This window comes from Periophthalmus magnuspinnatus, chromosome 16 (assembly GCF_009829125.3).
Source record: "Periophthalmus magnuspinnatus isolate fPerMag1 chromosome 16, fPerMag1.2.pri, whole genome shotgun sequence".
NCBI classification, from domain to species: Eukaryota; Metazoa; Chordata; class Actinopteri; order Gobiiformes; family Gobiidae; genus Periophthalmus; species Periophthalmus magnuspinnatus.
Window position 1 is genome coordinate 10,442,747 of NC_047141.1, and position 23,819 is coordinate 10,466,565.

Genomic DNA, 23,819 nt, shown 5'->3' on the forward strand with positions numbered 1-23,819 from the left:
TTTCAGAATGATGAAAAATTAGGAGCGTTGCCATAGTGATTAACAATTTAAAGCAATATATTATATCTTTTGAGAAAGGTTTTCAGAATGTTGTGACATGAAACTGAAAGCTGAACTGCCGTGTTACACCAGTCGGAGCTGTGTGTGAGAGCAGACTCTGAGAATGATCACATGTTTATACGGTACTTTTCCATCTTCAAGGCTCTCACAGCACTTTACATGAAGAAACCACTCACCCATTCACACACCTATGTACACACACATCGAGGGTGAGGGTTAAGGAAACAACAGCATTTATCCGTGGGAGTTGGAAACAATGTGTCTGACAGCGTGCAAGAATTTTTTGGGAGAAATAACACACCTGATAATCAAAGCATTTTTATCCAGCCAGTGTAGCGAGCATCTCCTCTGAACCTGCGACCTGCTGATCCATAGACAGGCTCTTTACCCTCGCACCAGGCAGTACAGATCACAGGGAGGAGGCCTGACCACAGAAGGGCCGCATGGGTGGACCTCTCTTTATCGTACAGTAGGTAATAATGATCATGAAGCGTTTGAGCCCAATTGTGACGTGATGTGCAAAAAAAATCCCACCAGCGCTTGTTTTACTTAAGAAAAACGTCGTACTTCCACATCGATAAAACATTATTAACCCGGTTTTATTGTTGTTTTACTGAATTGGCTTTATCTTTTTGTCTTGTTTCATGGTTTGGGAAGTTGTCTCTAAAAAACAGAAATCGCTTGAATCAGGTGGTAAATGAGCCGGCAAGCTGTTCAGGGAGTCTCAGCTTTATCCTGTGTGTTTTTGTGCACATCCTGTGGTTTAGAGACTGTCAGACGCAATTAAAAAAAACAAAAAAAAACACCTAAATAAATAAAAAAATATTCTATTATTAATGTATTTTACTGCTACTGTTTGATTATCTCCCTGTGGTAAACATGTTCAAATCAAATACACCTCTCACTCATAACAATTGTAATTTTGATTTATTCTTAATTACAAAAACATTGGACATGATGGCACCTCGTGAGCGTGCGGAGAGGGTTTTATGTCTCCCCACATCCACACACAGCTCTTCATATAAACCTGTTCGATTTTACATGTTTGATGATTTAATGACAGCTTAAATAAAATAGATTTTGGCTCATTTCTATGGGGTATTAACTGCTAACACAGAACCTATTTAGATCACCATGTTCCCTTTTATTGTTTTGAAAATGCTGTATTCACCAAAAAAACAAAACAATGTATTAACGTGTTTTATAACGTTCACTTTAGTTTTTGAGACTCTCCATGCTGAAACGCTCCCCCTTCAAAGCGCACACACAATCAGCTGCATCCCGCGAATAAAACTACTGCACATCGCATCAGGTTTGTGAAGTTGTTGTGTACAGTTTTGTGTCATGTTTTTGTATATTCATGGAGAATTGTCGTGTGGGAGCGTGGACGTTGTAGGTTTGTGTGCGGAGCTTTGGACAAGTCTTACAGCTAAACGTAAGGAGAGTTCAAATAGGGTCTGGGAGAGATCGCTAAATTACTTGAACATGCATGAATGACGACTAAAACCTCTTCAGGCATGTTTGTGATGAGGGAACAATGTAGAAAACTCAAATGCTCACAATCGATTTTCCACAGTACGCCTTCTTTAACAATTCTCAGTCATATTGTGTCTGACATCATACATTTTCTATCTAAATCGCAACACGCAACACACTCACAAACCGAACAAGTTATTTTTTTAGTTTGCACATGTAGTTTTGCACATGGACTGATATATCTGGTCCAGTTCCTTTAAATCTCCCAATACATGTACGTGTCGAAGGGAATAATACATATATTTACTTCTCCTTGATATTACATAGTGCCCTTTTAAAGCAAGTCATACTTTGTTCATAGTTTAAAATAATTAGCTTAAGTTCCTTAGCTAGCCTGTTCTGACAAAATGGAAAATAATATGGTAAAACTAGACAGCAAGTCAGATTTGGCATGTTGCTACACTAGACTACAATGCACTTCTGTTGGAAACTGTGACATGGTCTGACTGGGCAGTTTCTAGGAGCAGTAGTCGGCGTTTTGCTCATTTCTTCATCCTTCACCTTATCGACTTCTTGTTTCATGAAACTTTCCATTACGCTCACTTCTGCTTTTTAGTGCTGGCAACCTCTGCTATTTCCAGCCTCTTCCACTAATTCAGATCATCATTAAGTAACAATAATAAAAATACCCTCTGGAAGTTGTATTTAGTGTGATTCATGCAGGTTTGAGTAGTCTTGAGTAATCGTCATTGCTCTGATCGGCCCTCGTTTTCGCCACCACCGGCACACGCCCACTGCTCTGTACTTACAATTTCATTTTCTTAATTGGTAATCCATGAAAAAAAAAAGAATCGTCTGCTCGCTAGTGTGATGTGTAGCTGTCCACAGGAGTTCCCAAAAATATGTGGCACAGTATTGCGATTTAAAATGTCCAAAATATAACAATGATTCACTACAGCAGACAAAAACACAATAGGATGAGGAAACGCTCATGCGATTTCTGGTAAATCAACTTTTGAAAGTAAAATAATTTAAATATTCAAATGTTGTTTCCTCATTGCAAACACACCCAGATTTGTGTTTTGTTTCATTCACACATTTTTAACGCACAAATCCTGCATATTTAGCCTGACACTCTGTTCCACCTTGTGATGTCATGCTTAAAGGAAGTCCTCCAATGTGTTTTTAAACCTCACGCACCTTCACTAGAATCATTTGGATGATTTCAGCCCTGGAATTGCCAATTTCTCCAGAACTAAAGGTAAACAATAGCTATTAACTTGAAAACTACCACTTCATGACATCGCAAGGTGGAACAGAGCATTTTGAGCTTTGGAGATGTGGACAGACTAATAACATAATGCAACTAAACCCATCTCTAGGTATGTTTTTGAAGAGGTAACATTATAACAGTGTGCGTAATATAGAACCTTTAAGTACTTGTATGTGTATAAATAGCCTGGTTAAAATTGGTATTGCAAAATTAATGTGAAAGTAATTAGCTCATTTGAAACGTTTGCGAGATAAGAACGAACCCTATAGCCTCCAGTTATTTTTTTCATCTATTAAGCCTAAGCAGAAGCCAATATTACATTCGATATTGCTCAGTGTGTTCTATTGTTCTTATGAGAAAAGTAGCTCACCATGGACATTCACACACAAACCAGCCAGCGCGTGTGTGTGTGTGTGAGTGTCATTTATGAAAAACGCGCCTCACAGACAGAAGGCTGCAAATACACTTAGATGAGTCACAGCTGGGATGTGTTTAACTTGGGCAAAGGATTAAGTCATTCTGGTTTATTAGAGTTTCATGATTTATTTAAAGGGACTGTACACAAATTGGTTTCAGATAACAAAGTACAATTTATTTTGCCCCAGTACCAATATAGGTTTATGTAAAAGCAGCTCTTACTATCACTACTGCTAGGCTAGTACTACTACTACTGCTACTACTACTACTGCTGCTACTACTGCTACTGCTACTACTGCTGCTGCTACTACTGCTACTGCTGCTACTACTGCTACTGCTACTACTACTACTCCATATTTCCAAACTCCATTATGACTTTACTTTGATATTGCTGTTTGTGTGCTGTCTGTACCTAATTAGTCTAAATCGTTTTTAGGCTGGTGCATTGTTATCTTGCTAATTGTTGTTATCTTAACCTTGATGACAAAACTGGCTTCTGAAAGTTGTGAAAAGCTCTAAGGAACTCATTATGGTGAATAATGAGGATGGTAGGAATGTGTTAGGTATGTGAGGAATAAGAAACTGTTTAAAATAAACTAGTTTTGTTTTTTTTCTAGTTTTTGAGACTATAAAAACCTGCTGAAACACCTTTAATATATTCAAACATTATATGACATTTTTAAGATACAGTACGGTACATGCTGTTGTGCCCATAGGGAAATTGATTCTCTGTTGTTAACTAAACTGTCCAGAGCAGTGGGCACCACAGCTCAGAGCTTGAGAACCCACCTCCAGATCTTGAGCTTATCTTGGTCAGGACCATCTTAGCTGGACGATTGTACATTTGGTGCATGTTTGGTTGATGGTGGAAACTGGAGTGCGCAGAAAAAAAAAACTGGGAGTCTAAGGTCGTGTTCACAATGCCACTAGTTACGTTGACATAAAAGAGCTTTCACTCCAAGAGCAGTGTACTTGGGCTGGTGTGAACCCAACAATCAAGAGCGCTTGAAACAGAAGGCCTCAGAGCAGAGGGTGCTGCGTGAACACGGACAACCTCCGGCAGCTACATAGTCCTCTGCGACAGTAAAAGTACCGGGAATTGGCCAAAAAAGTGCTCAGATCACGTATATTTGTAGAAATGCATGATGCAGAGCTGCTGTTTGACACATTCATCTGACAAAGGAATTTGGACGAACTCATTATCAGCGAGTCTCCTCCAGCCTCTGTGCAGCTGAGCCTGGGTCTGTCATTTCAACAGCTTTTTCTCCTCCACCACCACCACCGTGTACAGTCCACTGTGTTTAACCATTAGCTGATGGACTCTCACATGACTCTGCTGCATGTTTGTGTGTAAGAATCACAGTGTGTGTGAACATGGCCAACCCAAAAGTAAAGTAAACAGTGACTGAATTTAGTGTCAACTGGGGTCAGACCGCACTCGCACTAACATGTGAAAACCACCAAGTGCTACACACCCACGTGTCACCAAACACTATTCATTTGGAGGAATTATACAGACAATATTTATTTGCCAGGTAAAAACATCAACACACCGACCAAACTTGGAATTCCGGAGGAGCTTCTGCTGCCAAACACGTAGTGGTTTCTTTAAATGGTGTCACTCATTGACAAGAAATCAAAACAAGGAAGTTGTGAAAAGTGACTTAACCAGTTTGCGCAAGAATGTATGTCTACATGTTATAATGGTATTATTGTCAAATGTATTTTTAAATATCCCGTCACAAGAAACAGAAAAATAAGTTTGAAATAAATAAAAAAAAAACAGTCTGTTATGGCAATGAAAAAAAATACCATGGTTAAAAAATCTCTTAAAAATAAATTTATATACAGACTGAAATTCTTTAGAGTGAGACACTGTTTACATTTACATTGATCATTGATCATAAAAACACCTGCTGACATGTGCCAGTGAATCCATGGCTTTAGAGAGAAGCTGTTACAATTAGAAAACAAAGTACAATGAAATTTAAAATGGCTGTTTCAACCCTTAACATTTTCTTCTTTCATTTTTATTTTTGGCACAATACTTTGACCTTTGTTGCATAATTCTCCTTGTCAAACCCTGCACAGGTTTGAACAACTAAAGAAATGAGAAATTGAAAAGTAATGTGAGTAATGAAATGATGATCAGACGTTTGCTTGTTTTGTTTTACATGTAAACAGCCACTGACTTAGACAAACTTCAACAAAAGACTTAGACACAGGAGCTCAGCCGTGTTTGAATCACTGACCACGTGACCTGCACTGACCTGCACTGACTCTACAAATACTTCAAATACTTCAGAAATGAGCAACGCAAAGCGAGACAGAGAGAGAGAAGGGAGGGAGGGCAGGAGAAGAGAGAAAGAGAGATGAGAGAGGTAAAACAGAAGGGGTGCAAGAGAGAAGGAAGAGACACAGAGGAAAGAGGGGAAAGAGGAGGGGAGAAAGAAATAGGAAGCAGGAGAGAGAGGGTGTAAAGGGGAGAGGAGGGGGCAGGAAAACAGAGAGAGGAAAGAAAGGTGAGAGAGAGATAGAAAGAAGAAAGAGAGGGAAAACAGGAGAGGTGAGAGAGAGAAGGAAGGAGAGAGAGAGAGAAGGGAGGGGGCAGCGGAAGAGAGAAAGAGAGAAAATAGAGGTGAGAGCGCGAGAAAGGAGGAGGAGGGAGATAGAAAGGAAAAGAAGGAAAACAGGAGGGGTGAGAGAGAGAGAAAGAAGGAGAGACAAAGAGAGACAGAGGAAAGAGGAGGGGAGAGAGAACTAGGAAGCAGGAGCGAGGGGGTGTAAAGGGGAGGGGAAGAGAGGAGGAAAAGGGTAGGGGCCAGGAAAACAAAAAGAGAGGAAAGAGACGTGAGACAGAGAGAGAGAGGAGAAAGAGAGAGAAGGAAAACAGGATGGGTGAGAGACAGAGTAAAGGGGAGGGGTAGAGAGGAGGGATGACGGAAACACAGAGAGAGAAAAGAAGGAAAAGGAAGAAGGAAGGAGCAGAGGTGGGAAGAGGGAAATAGAAAGGTGAAAGGAGAGAGACAGAGAGAGAGAGAGTGCAAAGAGGAGGAGAGAGGGGAGGAAGGAGGAGGGGAGAGAGAGGGAGCACATGGCACAAAACCATCCAGGCCACGCATATGAGCACCACAAACAGAAACTTAAATCACCTATGACAACAACAACACAACTCTGCAGTACGGTAAGATACAACCTCTGTGTGTGTGTGTGTGTGTGTGTGTGTTACAGATAAGACCCGTTACTGTCTATGTTACAGACGTGACCTGATTATATGTGTGTGTTTTGTGATGACGCAGGAGTTAAACCAGGGCAAACACAGACAGATAGATGCATGCGCTGAGCTTAGTGCCTGGAAGAGAGATCACTTTTCCAGTAACTTCTTGAGCAATCGCCTCAGACCAATAATAAACAATAAACCCAAGAGGCAGAGGTATCAGGCACGCCAAGCCCAGGTCGGGGTTAGCCTAGTGCAGGAAGGATGGAGGGGGGGGTGACTGAGGAAAAAAGGATATTCTGTGTTAACATAACTACTACTGCTACTGCTAAGCTACTGTTTAAACTGCTACTATTAGGCTGCTACTACTACTTTAATACTACTGCTACTAGGCTAGTACTACTGCCACTCCTACTGCTATTACTACTGCCACTCCTACTGCTATTACTACTTACTTTTCTCATTAAGGGTTTGCACCTGATTGCAGATGTCACTGCTTTGCTTGTGATGTTTAAAAACCTTATAAGTGCTTTAACTTGGCCTGGTGGTGTCAGCTGCTTGTCTCCATGGAGATGCATTTGTTTATTCCCATACAGTGGGACATTCCAGGCAAAGATATAACATCCACCACAAATGTTACATAGTGTACCTTTAAACAGTTTGCATGTTGCACTTGTTGCTGACTAAGCTTCTTAAATATATCATCATTATATCATTGTAATTATTATCATCAATAACCTAGTTTTTGTAGAATTGTGTATATTTGTAGTACTGGGTGTGTCTGTAGTAGTGGTAGTGGGTATATTTGTGATATTGGGTATATTTGTAGTACTTATAGAATATAAATGACTTAAATATATATATATTTTTTTGTTTGTGACATGTTTAAAATTGCTAATTAATCTCCATTCAGATCAGAAAAAACATAGCAGAGTAGCAAAAATTAAAAAGTAGAAATTAAAAAAATACAGATGAACAACAAACTCATTTATCTCAGATAAAAAGTTATATACTGTATTTGAATGATACCATGTTGTCCGTGATCTCTTCTGCATTTCAGAAACACATGCAACAAATTAGCAGCTGTAGTTGAACCATTCCAAGTTCGGGTGGAGGTTTGTCATCCTCTGTGGTTCAAGTCCAGACTCTTTTGGATTCAGACAGAATGTAGAGGGGACGGGCTGAGCTGGGACGTGTCCACTGAGTCCAGACTAACACAGTTTAAATCAAACGTAGGGTGTTTGAGGCAAGACCATAAAGCACATCAGACATCACGCTGTGTGGGACAATCCAACACCAACTGATACACAACTGATACTTTACAGCTGATGTGACCAACACTCCCTGGGGGTGTGCTGCTAACTGTAGGAACTGCTCTGTCTGAGGCTCTGTTAGTCTTTAATCTGAGCTTTATTTTACCACCATTGACCAGCTGTGAGTTGATTTGTGCTGTTTAGAAAATCAAACACCTAAACAGGACCATGAACCTCTTATTGATCACAGGCTCCTTCCTGAAAATGTGTTGTTTAAACCCATTTTGTATTTTCAGACTATTTTAGAACGTTTTTGACAGTGTTTGCGAATGTGGGATTTGTGTTTCCATGGTAACTGCAGAACATTTCACCATAGAGATACATGAAGAACATCCGATAGTGTGATGTCACGGCAAAGTATCAACACTCTTTAAGAGTTTGTTAACAAAACATTCTAAATTCTGTCATGGAGTCACAAATGAAGTGGAACAGGATGCAGTTCCAATGGGGAAATTGGGATTAACCACAGAGTTTGACAAAATTAGGAAAAAATTAGAAATGGGAAAACACTCAGATACATTCTTTTAAATAGATAAGCACTAACTGATCTTTCTGCCCAGGAAATTAGACAATATTATTATTTATGTAAACAAAATACAGTTTTATCTGATGTGAGTTAATTACTGAAGTACATTATGGTCTACTTTAGTTTGCCTCAAGACACCTGCACTCTGGAGTTTTGAACATTCTGACCACAGCATTTAAAAGGTCAATAGGTTGCGCTCTCATTTTGGAATTTGCTGAATCTGCTTGGAATTTCATTTTTCCAGACTATAACTCAACGGGAGATTAACAGTTTTTATCTTATCACTATTTGTAAGGGATTTGGCTCCACTAATTTGCCATGTTGGCCTTGTGGCTTAAAATCCTTTCCACTGACATCACTGACTTTGAGGTTGAACAATGGCACTTTTTGAAGCTATCCTGAAGCTTTTGTTTTTTTTATGCTGACACTAACTTTGTGTTAAGTTTTGCTTCATGTGTATAGGCCCAGTAATTATTTCAAGTCAACAATGTGCAATCTGACATTTAAGCACCAAATGCCACCTCAATTTTAAATTATAGGGATTCTACAATGTAACAGAAACAGAAACAATCTATGGCAGGAATTGGAGTAGTGTTTTCTACTATTAGGCCTGGAAAACAATTGACAAAAATGGGCTATCAGTTAGCCTTTGTACTGTGAAGTCATCGATCTTAAAGGGAGTGTATCGATTTTTTTTTCCATGTATTTGAACAAATACAAATATATTGTATAAGCAGCTCTTGAGCTCAAAATAAGTCTGCATTTAATTACAAATCTTTACATGGTCAGATAATCAGGAAATGTGCTCTTTGCATGCTAGCTGCTGTTAGCATTACTGTGATGACTAAGTTTTTTACAGATTTATTGTATAAGCAGCTCTTGAGGGCAAAATAAGTCCACTCTGTACTGTGTGTACTCTATTTAATCAGGAAGTGTGCGATTATTATCTTAGATGTTCTCAGCATTACTGTCACTGCAAAACTCCACTGTCGACTCAGAGTTATGAAAAAGTACTTATAAACTCATCACGGTGAATAATTAGGATGCTCGGAATGCATACGGAAAGTGAGGAACTACTTTGCAACAGTTTAAAATAAACTAGCTCTGTTTTTCATGTTTTAAGACCATAAAGTTTACTTTGCTGTACCTTTAACCGCATTCAAGGGCATCCACTTTGAAATCCTCTGCTATTTCACGCATCTGTATATTCCAGTCTATAATGGGTTTCAGAACTGTGAAAAATTAGGACCACTACCACAGCTATTAAAGGAGCTGTACCTGATTTTTAATATCTTAATTCATTTTAAATGTTTTGCAGTGGTCCAAAGTTATTCACTTACCTTATGCATTCCGACCATGCTAATTATTCACCACGATGAGTTGATAAGCACTTTTTTTTTTTTTTACAACTCTCAGAGACCAAAGTGGAGTTTTGCCAAGGCATTAATGCTAAGAACATTAAACATGCTAACCGTGCACTTCCTTATTCAATACAGATACAGATTAGATACACACAGTACAGGCTGGACTTAATTTGACCTCAAGAGCTACTACAATAGACCTGTACCGAGGAAGACACATTTTGCAAACAAATATCCAATGTTTTTAATGGTGAAAAGTCCTCAAATTATTGCCTATAACACAATGCTGAAACCCATGAATACAGTATTATGTATTTGTATGTGTTGCCTAGTAACAGGTGTAACTTGTCATTGATCACACTCTCCTATGTCATCATGCACCAGTGAATGAAAGCGTATCATATTTGCCCAGCAGTCAATACTGAGTGGCAAACAGCACCTGGCTGACATTTGCTTCTGGTCCCAGGCTTGGAGGTCTGATGGGACACTTGTGAGGAAGCCTGCTGTTTACGCATTGCACACAAACACAGCTGCAAGTCGCCGCCGCTGCTCCACCGATACGCTCTATCTGCTCGCACTGCGTCTGCACAGCCTGGAGGTGGGTGACAGTCTATTTACAAAACTTATGACAGGTACATTGTTGAAACTTTATTGACACTGCAAAAGGAATATTTAAAAGAATTTCAAGATTTGAGTAGGTTTGAATAGTTTAAAAAATGGTAAAATCTTCCAGCTAAGGTAGCCCTGAACAAGTCTAGCGACAAAATCAAGGAAATGGGTCCTCGGGTACGGCACTGATCTTGAAGTGCCCCAGCGACATTAAGGCATGGGTCAAATGCAGAGGACAAATTTCCCTACGGAGACAATAAAGTGTACCTTAACCTTAACAATAAAAATGCGTGTGCAATTAAAGTGCCTATTCGTTAAAGAAAATCAAGATAGATAAGTTTAATGACTTACTGTGGAACATCCATAAACTGCATATATGAATGGACATAGCCAACCTGCTAGCCGCTGTGTTCCTAACAGGAAGTGATCATGGGTGCGGTTCCAGCTCCATCAACTCTGGCTCCAATTCATTTTACGTTGAAAATATGTCACCCCTTTCTCCATAACTGCTGGCGTCAGCCTCGTCATTTTGGGCTTAAAATGTTCATATTAACCCGCTCTCCTGGAGGTTTTATTTCACTATTGTGTCTGTAACTCAAGATATGAACATTAATAAGAGACGAAGGTCGCTCTCACTAGCCTTAGCAACAAGTTTGACAGCATTGCCATGGGCCCACTCTGTGCTAAACCAGCAGTGTGGGCGGGAAGGAGGTGTTAATTCATCAGACTCCCTTTGGATTGGCTCTTTGGTTGCTATGATACTCGCGGCTGGAATTCCAAATATGGAACTTGGCTCCAAATTCACCCCTGTAACTGCTCTAGCCTCAATGAGCTTCATTTGACTAGAGTCAAAAGCTATGGGTGACGTCACAGTCCCTTTGTTTACTTCTTAATAGTCTCTTAACAGTCTATGGAAACATCTCAGGCAAACCGATAACATCTCCATGGAGACAATCTGGCATATTCTTCTGATACATCACTGAACAAACTGACCTAACCTAATTCTTAGCCAATGATACATGATATTAACAGAAATTATGGTAACTCTCTGTAGTTAATTAATGAATACAATAATTTATTTGAACAAACTATTATATTGATATTCCCTTTTGCAAGAAGCCAAGAGGTAGATAGTCCTTGCCACTCGACTATTGATCTCACTGAAATAATTTAAGAGTACACAAAACAGCAGTATTCATGTGTACTCTTGTAAGTTTGGTTACCGAAATTACTCAACTTCCTTTTCCTAAATCTTTGAATTGGTATATTAAGCTCCAAAAGGAAGCCTGAATATGTTGCAATAGACTGCAACAGCACGCTATGACACTCAAATCTTCACACCCAAAATTCTTTATCTACACAACAATCACTGCCCCACACTGCGACTGTAACATTAACTGCAACTGAATCAAAATTGCAATTTGACTGGATACAATGAGCAAATCACAAAAGGTGCAGTTTTTCAAGTACCATAATTTCCCCCACAAACAACAAAATATCTTATATCTTATATCTCTATGTCTTATTCTGCATGAAAAAACTGCTAGTCCTTAATTTAGATCTGTACAAGTTGTGGCCTTGTCAAAAGCTGTCAAAACATTGGGAATATCAGGTTGTTGTGTCCTTAGGCAAGACACATCATCCCCCTTGACTAATATGAATGCACAAAAATTGTAAACCAACTTTGAACCAACTTCTGGAAAAGCAATATTTAACACTAATGCATAATCATCATAGTTCATATTTCAGTCTTTTGGTAATACATCTGGGCTCCTATTAAAACAAAGAGCAATCACAAATCATAATTTTTAAACTGTTTTTTTCTGTTTATGCTTTTCCAGGTCCATTGAGATGATTTGGACTGCGTTCCTTCTCTGTGCTCTTTTTTCTCGAACACGCACATCCCCGACTCCACCCCCCTCCGCTCTTACCTCTTCCCCCTGCCTCATATCCAGTTCTGGCCTCTTTGCCGACTGCCTGGGTCAACAACTGGACTCTGTTCCCTGGCACCAACTTCCCACCACTCTAGAGACAATTGACCTATCATACAACAAACTCACTGCAATACATGCCGAGGACTTTTCACAATTTCCAAACCTCCGTGTCCTCCTGTTAACCTTCAACAACATATCGCACATCGATGACAACGCCTTCCTGCATAATCCAATCCTCGAGAACCTTAACATTTTTAATAATTCCCTTCATGAAATCCCAGCCAAAGCACTACAGCCGCTCTCAAACTTGAAAATCCTGTTCATGTCTAACAATCTCTACAAAAGCGCTAAACTAGCAGAAAGCTTCGCAAACTTTGCCAAACTTCAAGTATTGTCGCTAGGTGGACATTTGGTGATGGGGCTCAAAAAGGGCGATTTTGAACCTCTTAGAAATATTTCACTCCAAACTTTTGCGATAAGATGTTCGTCCAATCTAAGCTATTACGAACGTGGCAGCTTAGAAGTAATCCAAACAAAGCAAATGGGTTTCGATATGGCTATAGACACACAGCCGAACGCCCTGCTCGATATGCTAGGTGATCTTGCTAACAAGAGCTTCACCGATGTAAAGTTCCGCAATCTCTTCGAGTTCACCTACTACACAGGGGTGGAGGACATTTTCCAAGGATTAGTAAACGTTACAGCGCACAGACTCATCTTTTACAGGGGGAAGTTTAACGAGAATCTTCTGAGGATGCTCCTGCTGAACCTCCAGAAAACACCAATAAAAAGACTGAGGCTGCAGTACATTGACTTTGCCCGCTCGCCTTCATTTTCTGACAGCGGGGCAGAGTCCAGCATCACAGACCTCAAACTGGATCGACTGGATCTCTGGTAAGTAAGCTAAATTATGTTTGCACTATTTTTTAACATTCATTCATGCATTCCATCTTTCAATGGCAACTCTTTCTATCATGTTTAAAAGTTCTTTAAAAATATGCCTGAAATGGTTTTATATGTCATCCATGCTGTCCTATAGAACCTTTAAACACATCATACTTTTTTTTTTGTCTTTCAGGTACATAAGTAATCCAGACATTCTTCGCTTTGATTGGCGCTTCACGTGGCTTAATGGGATCAGACAGCTGTCCATCCAGCATGTATACCTTAACTTCGCTCCATGTGATGCCTGGCTCGAGATGAGAGACGTGGAAATTTTGGATGTTTCCAACAACCGCCTGAGGGACGAGTACATCTACAATCGCCGCTGTGTCTATAAAGGAACCCTGCCCAACCTCCGCACTTTCAACCTCACCAACAATGAGCTTACCAGCCTCAGAGACCTATCGTCACTGACCAGATACTTTAATCGAATGGTGGTGATGGATGTTAGCAACAACAAGCTAGGTTCTGCCGCCTACAGTTCTGGATGTATCTGGCATCAAAATATCACTCGCTTCATTGCTCACCATAATGAGTTTGTCAGTGAGGCTCTGCTTTGCCTGCCAACCACCGTGGAGTACCTAGATCTCTCCTACTGCAATCTGGACCAGTTGGAAATGACGTTCTTTGAGAAAGCTACAAACCTCAAAGAACTGCTCCTAAGTGGTAACAAAATCAAGTACATCCCACCAAGTTGGAAAAGTCCGTCTCTTCAGTCTCTGGAGCTAGATGGAAATTCTTTTGGTGTGATAACGATAGACTCCTTCCAAGAGATGCCTTTGTTGTCTTCTCTCAAAGGGGGAAATAACCCTTACCATTGCACGTGCGAGCTGCATGCATTTGTAGAGAATACCATGTCAAAAGAAAAGGTCAACCTGACGGACTGGCCATGGAACTACCACTGCTACCATCCCCAGCCTCTGCTCAACACGCTCATCTCCAAGTATTTTCCAGGTAGGAATGTCACCAAGTAATAATGATCACACACAATAAACACACATACTAAGCAAAACTGACTTTTCAAGCTTTTCAAGCTTTTAACCATGTTGTAATATTGTTCTCTCATCAAACACATACTGTATGTGGAGTTGTATTTAGCTTAATTTACATAATCAATCAGCTGCACCACGTGTGCTCCCTCTGAGCACTCATCAAACACATCAAACACTGAATTTTCCCAGGATTGTGATGTCATAGGGAGGTGTCCAGGAGGCATCCTGAACAGGTGCCCAAGCCACCTCAACTGGTTCCTCTCAACGTGTAGGAGCAGCGGCTCTACTCTGAACTCCTCCTGTGTAACAAAGCTCCTCACCCTATCCCTAAGGGTGCGCCCGGCCACCCTATGGAGGAAACCCATTTTGGCCGCTTGTATCCGCAATCTTGTCCTTTCGGTCATTACCCAGAGCTCATGACTATAGGCGAGGGTAGGAGCATAGATTGATAGAGTAAATCGGCTCAGCTCCTTCTTTACCACAAAAGGTCCGATACAGTGACCGCATCACTGCAGACGCTGCACCGATCCGCCTGTCAACACTCCATCCTTCCCTCACTCCTGAACAAGACCCCATGATACCTGAACTCCTCCACTTGAGGCAAGAACTCTCCACCCACCTGAAAAGGGCAAGCCATCTTTTTTCCGGTCGAGAACCATGGCCTCGGATTTGGAGGAGCTGATTCTCATCCCAGCTGCTTCACACTCGGCTGCAAACTGGCCCAGTGCCTGCTGCAGGTCCTGGCTCGAAGAAGCCATCAGGACAACATCATCTGCAAACAGCAGAGATGAGATCCTATGGTTCCTGGACCAGACCCCCTGCGGCCCCTGGCTGCACCTAGAAATTCTGTCCATAAATATAATGAGCAGAACCGGTGACAAAGGGCAGCCCTGGCGGATGCCAACAGGTCTGGCTTACTGCCGGCAATGCGGACACAGCTCCTGCTCCGGTCATACAGGGACCACACAGCCCTGAGCAAAGGGCCCCGGACCCCATACTCCCGGAGCACCCCCCCAAAGGACACCACGAGGGACACGGTCGAATGCCTTCACCAGATCCACAAAGCACATGTGGACTGGTTGGTCAAACTCCCATGAGCCCTCGAGGACCCGATGGAGAGTATAGAGCTAGTCCAGTGTTCTGCGAAAGGGACAAAAGCCACACTGCTCCTCCTGAATCCGAGGTTCGACTATCGGTCTAATTCTCCTCTCCAATACCCTGGAATATACCACTCCCTTATTCTACATAAACTGTGGTTGTACGTGTACATCTTTTCTCTGTAAATCTCATAATGAACCTGGAGCTTTGACTTGCACCATTTCCGCTCAGCCCTCCGGCACTCCTTTTTCTGTGCCCTGACCGAGTCATTATTCCTCCATGGCGCCTTCTGCTTATCTTTAGCCATTTTAACCTTCATTGGGTCAATGGTGTTGAGAACGATCAAAACAATCAAAGTCACGGAGTTCAATAAATCATCAATATTAGAATATGAGGCATTTTCAAAGTGTATCAAGTGAACTACCCCCCATGACACTTTGCGTGACAAGAGCGAGTGGAGCAGAGCAGTCAGGAATTACAAATTATAAATTATAATGTATAAATTATACAAATTATAAATTATAATTTTATGCTTCCAGGGCTTCTGAACTATGTTCTAAACCTGCGGCTCGTTCACGACAGTTGGGCTCGTTCGTATCGTACACATGTAACTGCTCTAGCGAATCAGCACTTGAGCTTAGCTGACAGAGCGTAGCCAAAGCTAACGCGAAGTTTATGATTTGAAAATAAGTAAAAATCGCCACAAAATTTGACCTTTGACAATTGCTGGTGCCCTATGAGCGAAACACGAGCAGTTTGTGAGCTCTATGAGAAAAATCCTTTCTGGGCAGGAGAGATTTTCTTCGTTGTAGTACCAATGAGTGGCCACTAATCCAACTCGAGACAGTTCTAAGATAGCAATGCCCTCCTCAAATATTTTAATAGATCCATGTTTGGGACATGTCCCTTATTAGTCAGTCATGGTAATTCCCTCTGTTGGCAGTAGATGGAATGCTAACATGGTCCTACTATGAGGAGCCCTGATGCTGGAAAATAATCTGCTATAAATAAAAACCTGAATTGCCAAAGCAAATGTGCTCAAAAGCATGTTGAAATGTCAATACAAATAATGTATAGCTTAACCCTTAAAATTCCAAGCATATGATAAAAGGGAAATATTTATTTTCAGTCAAATCAAGAATTCTGAGAAGAGTTAAAATTAGTTGGTGCTCCAAACCCACAAATAAAATAAATAAACTGATTTGACAAACAATTTAATAAGCTTTTACCATCTACTTTGACTTGATGGGCAAAGGTCTTAACCACTGCCACTTCTGCCCCCTTTTTTATTTTCTGTCACAACAGGACCACAAACTTACAACACTAGTCTAGTGGGATTTGTTGTGACTTGTTTGTGTTTGTGTCTGTCAGGTGTTTCTCAATCTGTGGTCTCATAGTGTTACTTGTATTACTAAGGACAGGATCTAAATGTAGCCAAATATTGTATGACTTGATGTGGCACTTTGATGTGATTTTTTATTTAATTTAGATCAAACTTTCTGGATGGGTTTCAATGTTTTGCTTTATTGGCTGTGAAACCTCAAACACACATTTCATTTTAAGGCTTTAGGTAATAAATCCTTGTCCATAATATTACAGAGTGATATAGAGAGATCTTTTCTATAATCACAATGAAATGTATTGACTGTGACATCTTTCCTTCAAGGGCGTGTGGCTTGTGACATCAGACTGGTCATCCTCATCTGTGTGGCTACTACTGCTGTGGTCATCATTATACTGATGGTCATTTGTTACATCTTCGACCTGCCGTGGTACACCAAAGCCACATACCAGATCATCCGAGCCAAGTACAGGGCATACCAGGAGAGCACGACCGAGGGGGTGGTCCTGTTTACGTACCACGCCTTCATCTCTTACAGCCACTCAGACGCAGAGTGGGTGAAGGAGCAGCTGTTGCCCGCACTGGAGGGCAGCAAGGACCCTTACCGCCTGTGCATCCATGAGAGGGACTTCATGCCCGGCAAGTGGATAATCGACAACATCATCGAGAACATTGAAAACAGTCGCAAGGTACAAGTATTGTCTTTTTTTTTTTTTTTAAACAAGCACTATGCAACTCTGCTGCTGAGTGTCCGTTACCTCCTTCCCCATGCGGCTGTTATTGCTTTGCCTGGAGTGTTACACTATATGGCATTAACTGATTTATATTGCATTAATCAAATTACAGGTGTTTTTATTCCTGAAAAAATAGCTTGAAAAATCACATATCTGACTTCTAATTTGGCCTTATCTCCATGAAAATTGATAAGTTGTATACTATACCGTGAAACATTCCAGGCAAAGCAATAACATCTCCATGGACACAAGCAGGTGGCGTACCCTCCTCCAGAGTAGTGGCATAGTGCACCTTTAAAGCAGACTGGAGAACATAAAGTAATAAAGACAGACTTTATATTATTTAATATTTCTATTTCGACCTTGAATTTTTAAGAAAAGATATTGGGTATAGGGAGTATGTTTATTTTTTATTTAGATCAAATGTAGCTTGATATTATTCCATACAAGTCAGATTTACATTTAAGTATTTAGAAGCATGTGGCAGACACACTGAGAAAAAGTGCATTGTAACTGCAGTATTTAGCACCACCACTAGAGAGTGCCATTGTCTAAAGTTTGAATTTTATAGAAGGGATAACAAACACTATATTCAGAGTCAGAATAAGTGTAATTGCCATTGTCAGTGGAAAAAAAACAAAAAAACAAAAAAATGTTTCGCCATTTTAATGCAACTTAAAACAAAGAATAATAATATAAACTGATCAAATAAAAATAAGGGTATGCATTAAAAAAAATGTTTTTTTCAAATATATATGCACGTGCGCATGCACACACACACAAACGAATATAAATATAAACCAACAAGAGTTGGCTCATACCCTGAGGTGTAGAGGTTCACTAAGGAGTCACGTGTCATTTATTAATTCTCAGAATTCAAGGATGTGCCTTGAGCATTTCCTGGTAAAGAATTACCACCAACGGATGCCATTAAAATTCCAACGAGTAGAGTCAACATGTGAAAATCATGTTATAAAGCAAGGTTAAGTTTTGATCAAATATCTGGATGAGTATGAACATTTTCTATTATGATTTGATGTGTCAGTATTTTACTGCTTTTATCTATGTAAAGGCCTTACACTTGGATAAATGGCTGAATACATTGAGGATAAATGCCAGATATCATAAGCAAATATATAAGGCTACATTTTATGAGAGACAGAGTTTGCATGGTCACAGTTTAACCTTTTATGATGTCATGCTTTGAGTTAAGCGGCTCGTCACAGACAGACGGGTGCAAATAGGTTGTGTTCTCGTCACATTCATAGTCTATTGCTCATGTTATAGAATTTGAAGATAATGGAGGACATATAGTATAGGCATATTACTCTATGGGAGAATTACCGTTTTTGAAAAATCTAATAAAAATCCACAAATCAGGTGACTTATTTAAATGTATTACTTACTCAAATGTGTTATGCCCTGATGAAGTTTTTCTAGTTTTGGAATATTCTGATGCCCTCCCTCTGTCCTTTGAAGACCACCTGGTAGCAACAAGTTCACTCTCTATACCAACAAAATTCATCTCAAACGAATAAACCCCAAACGTTGAACCTGACAGTTATTTGTCTGTGATTGGCCCCACAAAGTTCACATTAATGCCACGCCCTTAAGTAATTTCAACTGACAACTGTACCCAACAACTTGAAAAACCTGATGTGATTGCGGTCTGGCGTTGGCTCTGAAGGAGGAGTGTCTTAGTGTGGGGAGCAAAGGGAAGGGATAGGGGTGTCAAGAAAGTATAAGACATGTTATTACATTGTTTTGGCGAAATACAGCAATTTCTAAACAATAAAAGGTAACATGGTGATCCAAATCTGTTATATGATCGCAGTTTATACCCCATAGAAGTAAAATATCCCCTCTTTAAATATAATGATGTTAACTATGGTTTATGGAAATGGGTAGTCTAATCTACCATATGCACTTTATCCAGTCTAACTCCCACATCTGCTTCTTATAGGTCATCTTTGTTCTTTCGCGGAACTTTGTCAACAGCGAGTGGTGCAACTACGAGCTGTACTTCGCTCAACAGCGGGCCATGGGCAAATCCTTCACAGACGTCATCCTGGTTGTCAAAGAGCCCATCGACCCCGGCTCGCTGCCCAACAAGTACTGCAAGCTCCGCAAGATGTTGAGCACCAAGACGTACCTGGAGTGGCCTCAGCAGGTGAACCAGCAGGCCTTCTTCTGGGCACAGCTCCGGAGCGTGCTGGGGAGGCCTTCTCCAGTCAGGTCGAGGAGCTTCAGCCTGAGGAGCCTCAGCCTGAGGAGCCGGTTGCGTTCGGAGGAGAACCGGCCGTTGGAGAGTAATGGTGGACTGAGTGTGGCTGTTGTAGGAGAGCCTAGAAGTACAGAGCAGAATAGAGGTGAGGAAGAGGTTAATCAAAGGCAAATGCAGCTACCTGTGGCCGGACCCTGAAGTGTGACTGGATGAGTGAATACCTGATGAAACATACATGTAACACTAATCCTCCAGCTAAGGTCGTGCTGACCAAGCCTCGCTCAAGGTCTGGAGATGGGTCCTGGACGCTAGGCCTGTCATGATAATGATAGCTGGAACAACATACTGTCATTGTCATTGAGGGTCAGTATTTAATCTGTGCAGGACTGCACCAATCTGATACTAGTATTGAATATCAGCGGCGATACTTCCAAGAATCGTTTCAGCAGATATCTTGGCTGGAAATATAAATTGATGTAATAAGACTATTTACTGGTTATAGGTGACTCCCTACAGGACAACTTTGTATAAATAAAAATTCTTCCTGAGAGATAAATAACAGCCACGTAACACATTTACATTAAGTTGATATCAGGGATCGGCAAATCCTTAAAGCCAGTGAATCGAAATCAGTATTGGAATTTAAAAAGCTGGATCGGTGGATCCCTAAATGTGTGTACATTTTCTTTGCAATAGCGGGGAGGCGTTTGCCATTTTCTAATGTATTACAGTAAGATTTGAGCTGTAGAGGATTGATTAAGCAACTTATCTATAGCTTAGCTAACTTAGCTAATAATTGGTCCATTCAGCTATTTATTTTCTGCATGCAATGCCTTTTAATGATACAGTATATTTGGTTCAAAATGTGTTATCGTGGCAGGCCTGGTGGACACTGCTCTTGACAGGTTGCCTCAGCGACATTGAAGGATGGGTCAAATGCCCCTTGCATTGATGCAAAATAAAATCTATCTAAACTTTTCACTTACTATAGCCAATGTAAAAGCAGAGGGTTTTTGATACATTAGCTAAAAACAAATGCTGAAGTTTGTATGTTACACACTGATGTTTATACTGATGAGGAGACGATATGGAGCCTTACATGGCGGAAGGTCTGTCTTTACTCGGATTATTTTTAATTTGTATCAAATTAAACAAAGATTTAATTATTGTTTTTGTAACATGATGTTTATATTAAATGTCCTGTCTAATCTCAAGTTGATATGGTGCTCAACAGTCCCGCTCACTCTGAAGTCCACTCTGGTTACGGAAGTAAAATTTCCATAATTTTTTTAATAGACTTCAAAAAACTGTAATATTAAGATTTCAACGGCATCGTGGAGGCTAACCAGCTGCGTGGTAACTAATATCCATAACGTGGTTCTTTTAAGTCCAAAAAGCACATTTGAAACACAAGATGTGGCAAATGTTTTAATAACTTTGCAGTTTAAAAAGTTTCAGAAACTGATTTTAAATACAATTGCAGGTCTTGTAATAATAATAATAATAATAATAATGGCTTACACTTGTAATGTGCTCTTTCAAAGCCTCTCAAAGCACTACACTATAGTCATTATTCATTCATTTCACACTTGGTGATGGTAAGCTACTATTGTAGCTACTGACGGAAGCGAGGCTGCCAATCATCGCCATCGGCCCCTCCGACCACCACCTATCATTCGTGCACACACCACTTTCATACTAGGCAATGTGGGTGAAGTGTCTTGCCTAAGGACACAACGACAGAACTTGGTCCGAGCGGGACTCGATCCTCCGACCTTCGGGTTGGGGGACCAACACTCTAACCAACTGAGTCACTGTCGCCCTTGTGTCATTAATTACCACATAGCTCATTAGCCCTGAGCAAGCTTCTAACTTTATTTATTTATTTATTTATTTATTTTGTACAGTGTATGGGAAAAATTAATGGGAACTTGTTCTGGAACCAGGGGGTGGGTGGTCACTGCTGAGCTTCATAGACGAGGTTAAGTTGGGAATCGTTAGCCTTCTGGCATAATTCCCAGTAAGTATTTTTTCAAGGTTTTTGAGACAGTAAAAAAATGAAGTTCTGTCAACAGTCAATAAGATGACTGGGGAGTGGAAAGAAATCTTTAATGGCAAAGGATGAAGCTAATGTAACACCTACAGCTACAGCTGAGTCAGGAGAGTGGAATGAGACAGAAAAATTGATTTTGCCCAAAAAATTACTTCACCAGCCTCATAACATGACTGCCTGGGTGTTTCCATTAACTGCTGACCTGGCCTTGCCAACATTCAATTAAAGGTTACAAACTGAAAGTAGCTATTGAATTTACAATCAATGTGAATATTGCAATTAACTTTCATAACAACTCACTGAAAGAATGTGAATGCCATTTGAATGGGCAGATATATTTTTGAAATATAAAATTTTCAGAGGTGGGTAGTACTCATTTACTTGAGTAACTAACTTGAGCAATTGTACTTTTCAGAGCACATTTCTAGCAGCATAATCCTACTTGAGTAATATTTTTATTGGAGCAACAGTACTCTTACTTGAGTAAACGTTTTGGTTACTCATCCCACTGTGAGTAAGTGACAAAAGCTTTATGTTGACAATATGAAATGATTTTTAACATTTGTGTTTCTTGCCAAGTTTTGTTTTGTTTGTCAAGTTTTTGTGTCAGTCCTTTTTCTATTTTGTGCATTATTTAATATTTTGTCCTTCAAATTACATTAACCTTAAAGTTCCTATATTATGCAAATTTGACTCTTGTGAGCTTTAAGCCATGTAATAATGTTGTTAGCTCCTCAAAAACAGACCTGGAGTTGTGTTTTGTTTCATTCACACATGTTTGAGTATCACTTTATTATTAGTGTGTCTACATCTACAAAGCTCAAAATGCTCTGTTCCACCTTGTGATGTAATGAAACAGTAGTTTTGAAGTTAACAGCTCCTTTTAGCTTTTGTTTAGTAGAGATCGGCAAATCCAGCACTGAAATGATCCAAATGCTTCTAATAAAAGTGTATTTACTTTAAAAACACAGTGAAGCACTTCCTGTATTACCACATGACATCATTAAGTGGAATATAATGTTTTTTGTTTGAGAAAAGAACTCCTATTTGTGTGTTAAACATGTGTGAATCAAACAAAATACAACTCCGGGTATGTTTTTGATGAGGAAACAACATTATAACACAGATCAGAAAACAGCGTAATATGGGCTCTTTATTTACCATTTATTACAGATGTTATGTCCTGACAGTTACTCTTTAAGTTACTGCTACTTAGTCATAGTTTTTTACACTTGAATAATTACTTGGATCACTTTTCTTCTACTCCAGTAATATTATTTTGAAGTAACATCCCTCTTACTTGAGTATACTTTTTGGCTACTCCACCCACCTCCGCAAATTTGACATTTGATATTATATTTGTAACATATGTTGATTGTGTGTGAACTTCTCCACTGTGAGCTCAATAAAGTTCTATTTGATCTTATGCTATATTTAGACTTTTTAAACATTTTGGTAGTTTTGTAAAGTTTATGTATATTTACTCTACTCCATCACTCTGGTCCCTCTGACCGACCACTGTTATGGACCCAACGCCAGGCTGCAGGTTCACTCTGGGCCAGGAAAAAGCATATCATTACAGTGTGGCGTGAGTAACTTGCATGTGCTGTGTTTTAAAAGGCTTTACACTAAACCAGACAAAGTGAAAAACAGACAAGTATCACTGCTGGGTAATATAACTTAATCACTATTTGCAGACTTCAAATTTAAATATCATCACACACATACACTACCAGTCAAAAGTCTGGACACACGCTCTTATTCAGTGTTTGTTTTACGACTTTCTACATTTATATAGATACAGAAGACATCAAATATATGAGGCAAGATATATGGAATTATGTAGCAATTAAAAAAGCAAAAAGGTGGTTACTTTAAGGATGTGAATATAAAATAAAACATAAAAAACATTTACCCTTTTTTCTGGACTATAAGTCGCTCTGCAGTATAAGTCGCACCAGCCAAAAAAATGCATAATAATGAAGAAAAAAACATATATAAGTCACACTGGACTATAAGTCGCATATTTTGGGGAAGTTTATTTTACAAAATCCGAGACAAAGAACAGACATTTTATCTTTAAAGGCAAGTTATAATAATGGCAATAAAATATAGAACAACAGGCTGAATAGCTGTACAGCACATTAAGGGTTACACATTTATATTTATTCAGCTACATGAAGCATAGACAAAACTGAAAAGGTGTCTGGTTTGTTAACGTAAGATATTAACAGTTAATCAAATAACT

General features: G+C 39.8%; 1 protein-coding gene across 1 annotated transcript; it reads left to right on the plus strand.

Annotated features, from left to right (window-relative positions):
* Positions 1-6,188: 6,188 nt before the first annotated feature.
* On the plus strand, positions 6,189-22,996 carry tlr18 (toll-like receptor 18). Its single transcript, XM_055227859.1, has 6 exons — positions 6,189-6,410; positions 10,110-10,241; positions 12,094-13,080; positions 13,265-14,082; positions 16,885-17,249; positions 19,258-22,996. The coding sequence occupies exons 3-6, from the start codon at positions 12,104-12,106 to the stop codon at positions 19,714-19,716; spliced, it is 2,619 nt and encodes an 872-aa protein (XP_055083834.1). The 5' UTR covers positions 6,189-6,410; positions 10,110-10,241; positions 12,094-12,103; the 3' UTR covers positions 19,717-22,996.
* Positions 22,997-23,819: the final 823 nt, after the last annotated feature.

Excerpts from the sequence above, each read along its gene's own strand:
- tlr18 (XM_055227859.1), top strand. The coding sequence starts at position 12,104 with ATGATTTGGACTGCGTTCCTTCTCTGTGCTCTTTTTTCTCGAACACGC. Across the intron at positions 14,083-16,884 it reads CATCTCCAAGTATTTTCCAG|GGCGTGTGGCTTGTGACATC; the intron begins GTAGGAATGTCA and ends CTTTCCTTCAAG. Across the intron at positions 17,250-19,257 it reads ACATTGAAAACAGTCGCAAG|GTCATCTTTGTTCTTTCGCG; the intron begins GTACAAGTATTG and ends TGCTTCTTATAG.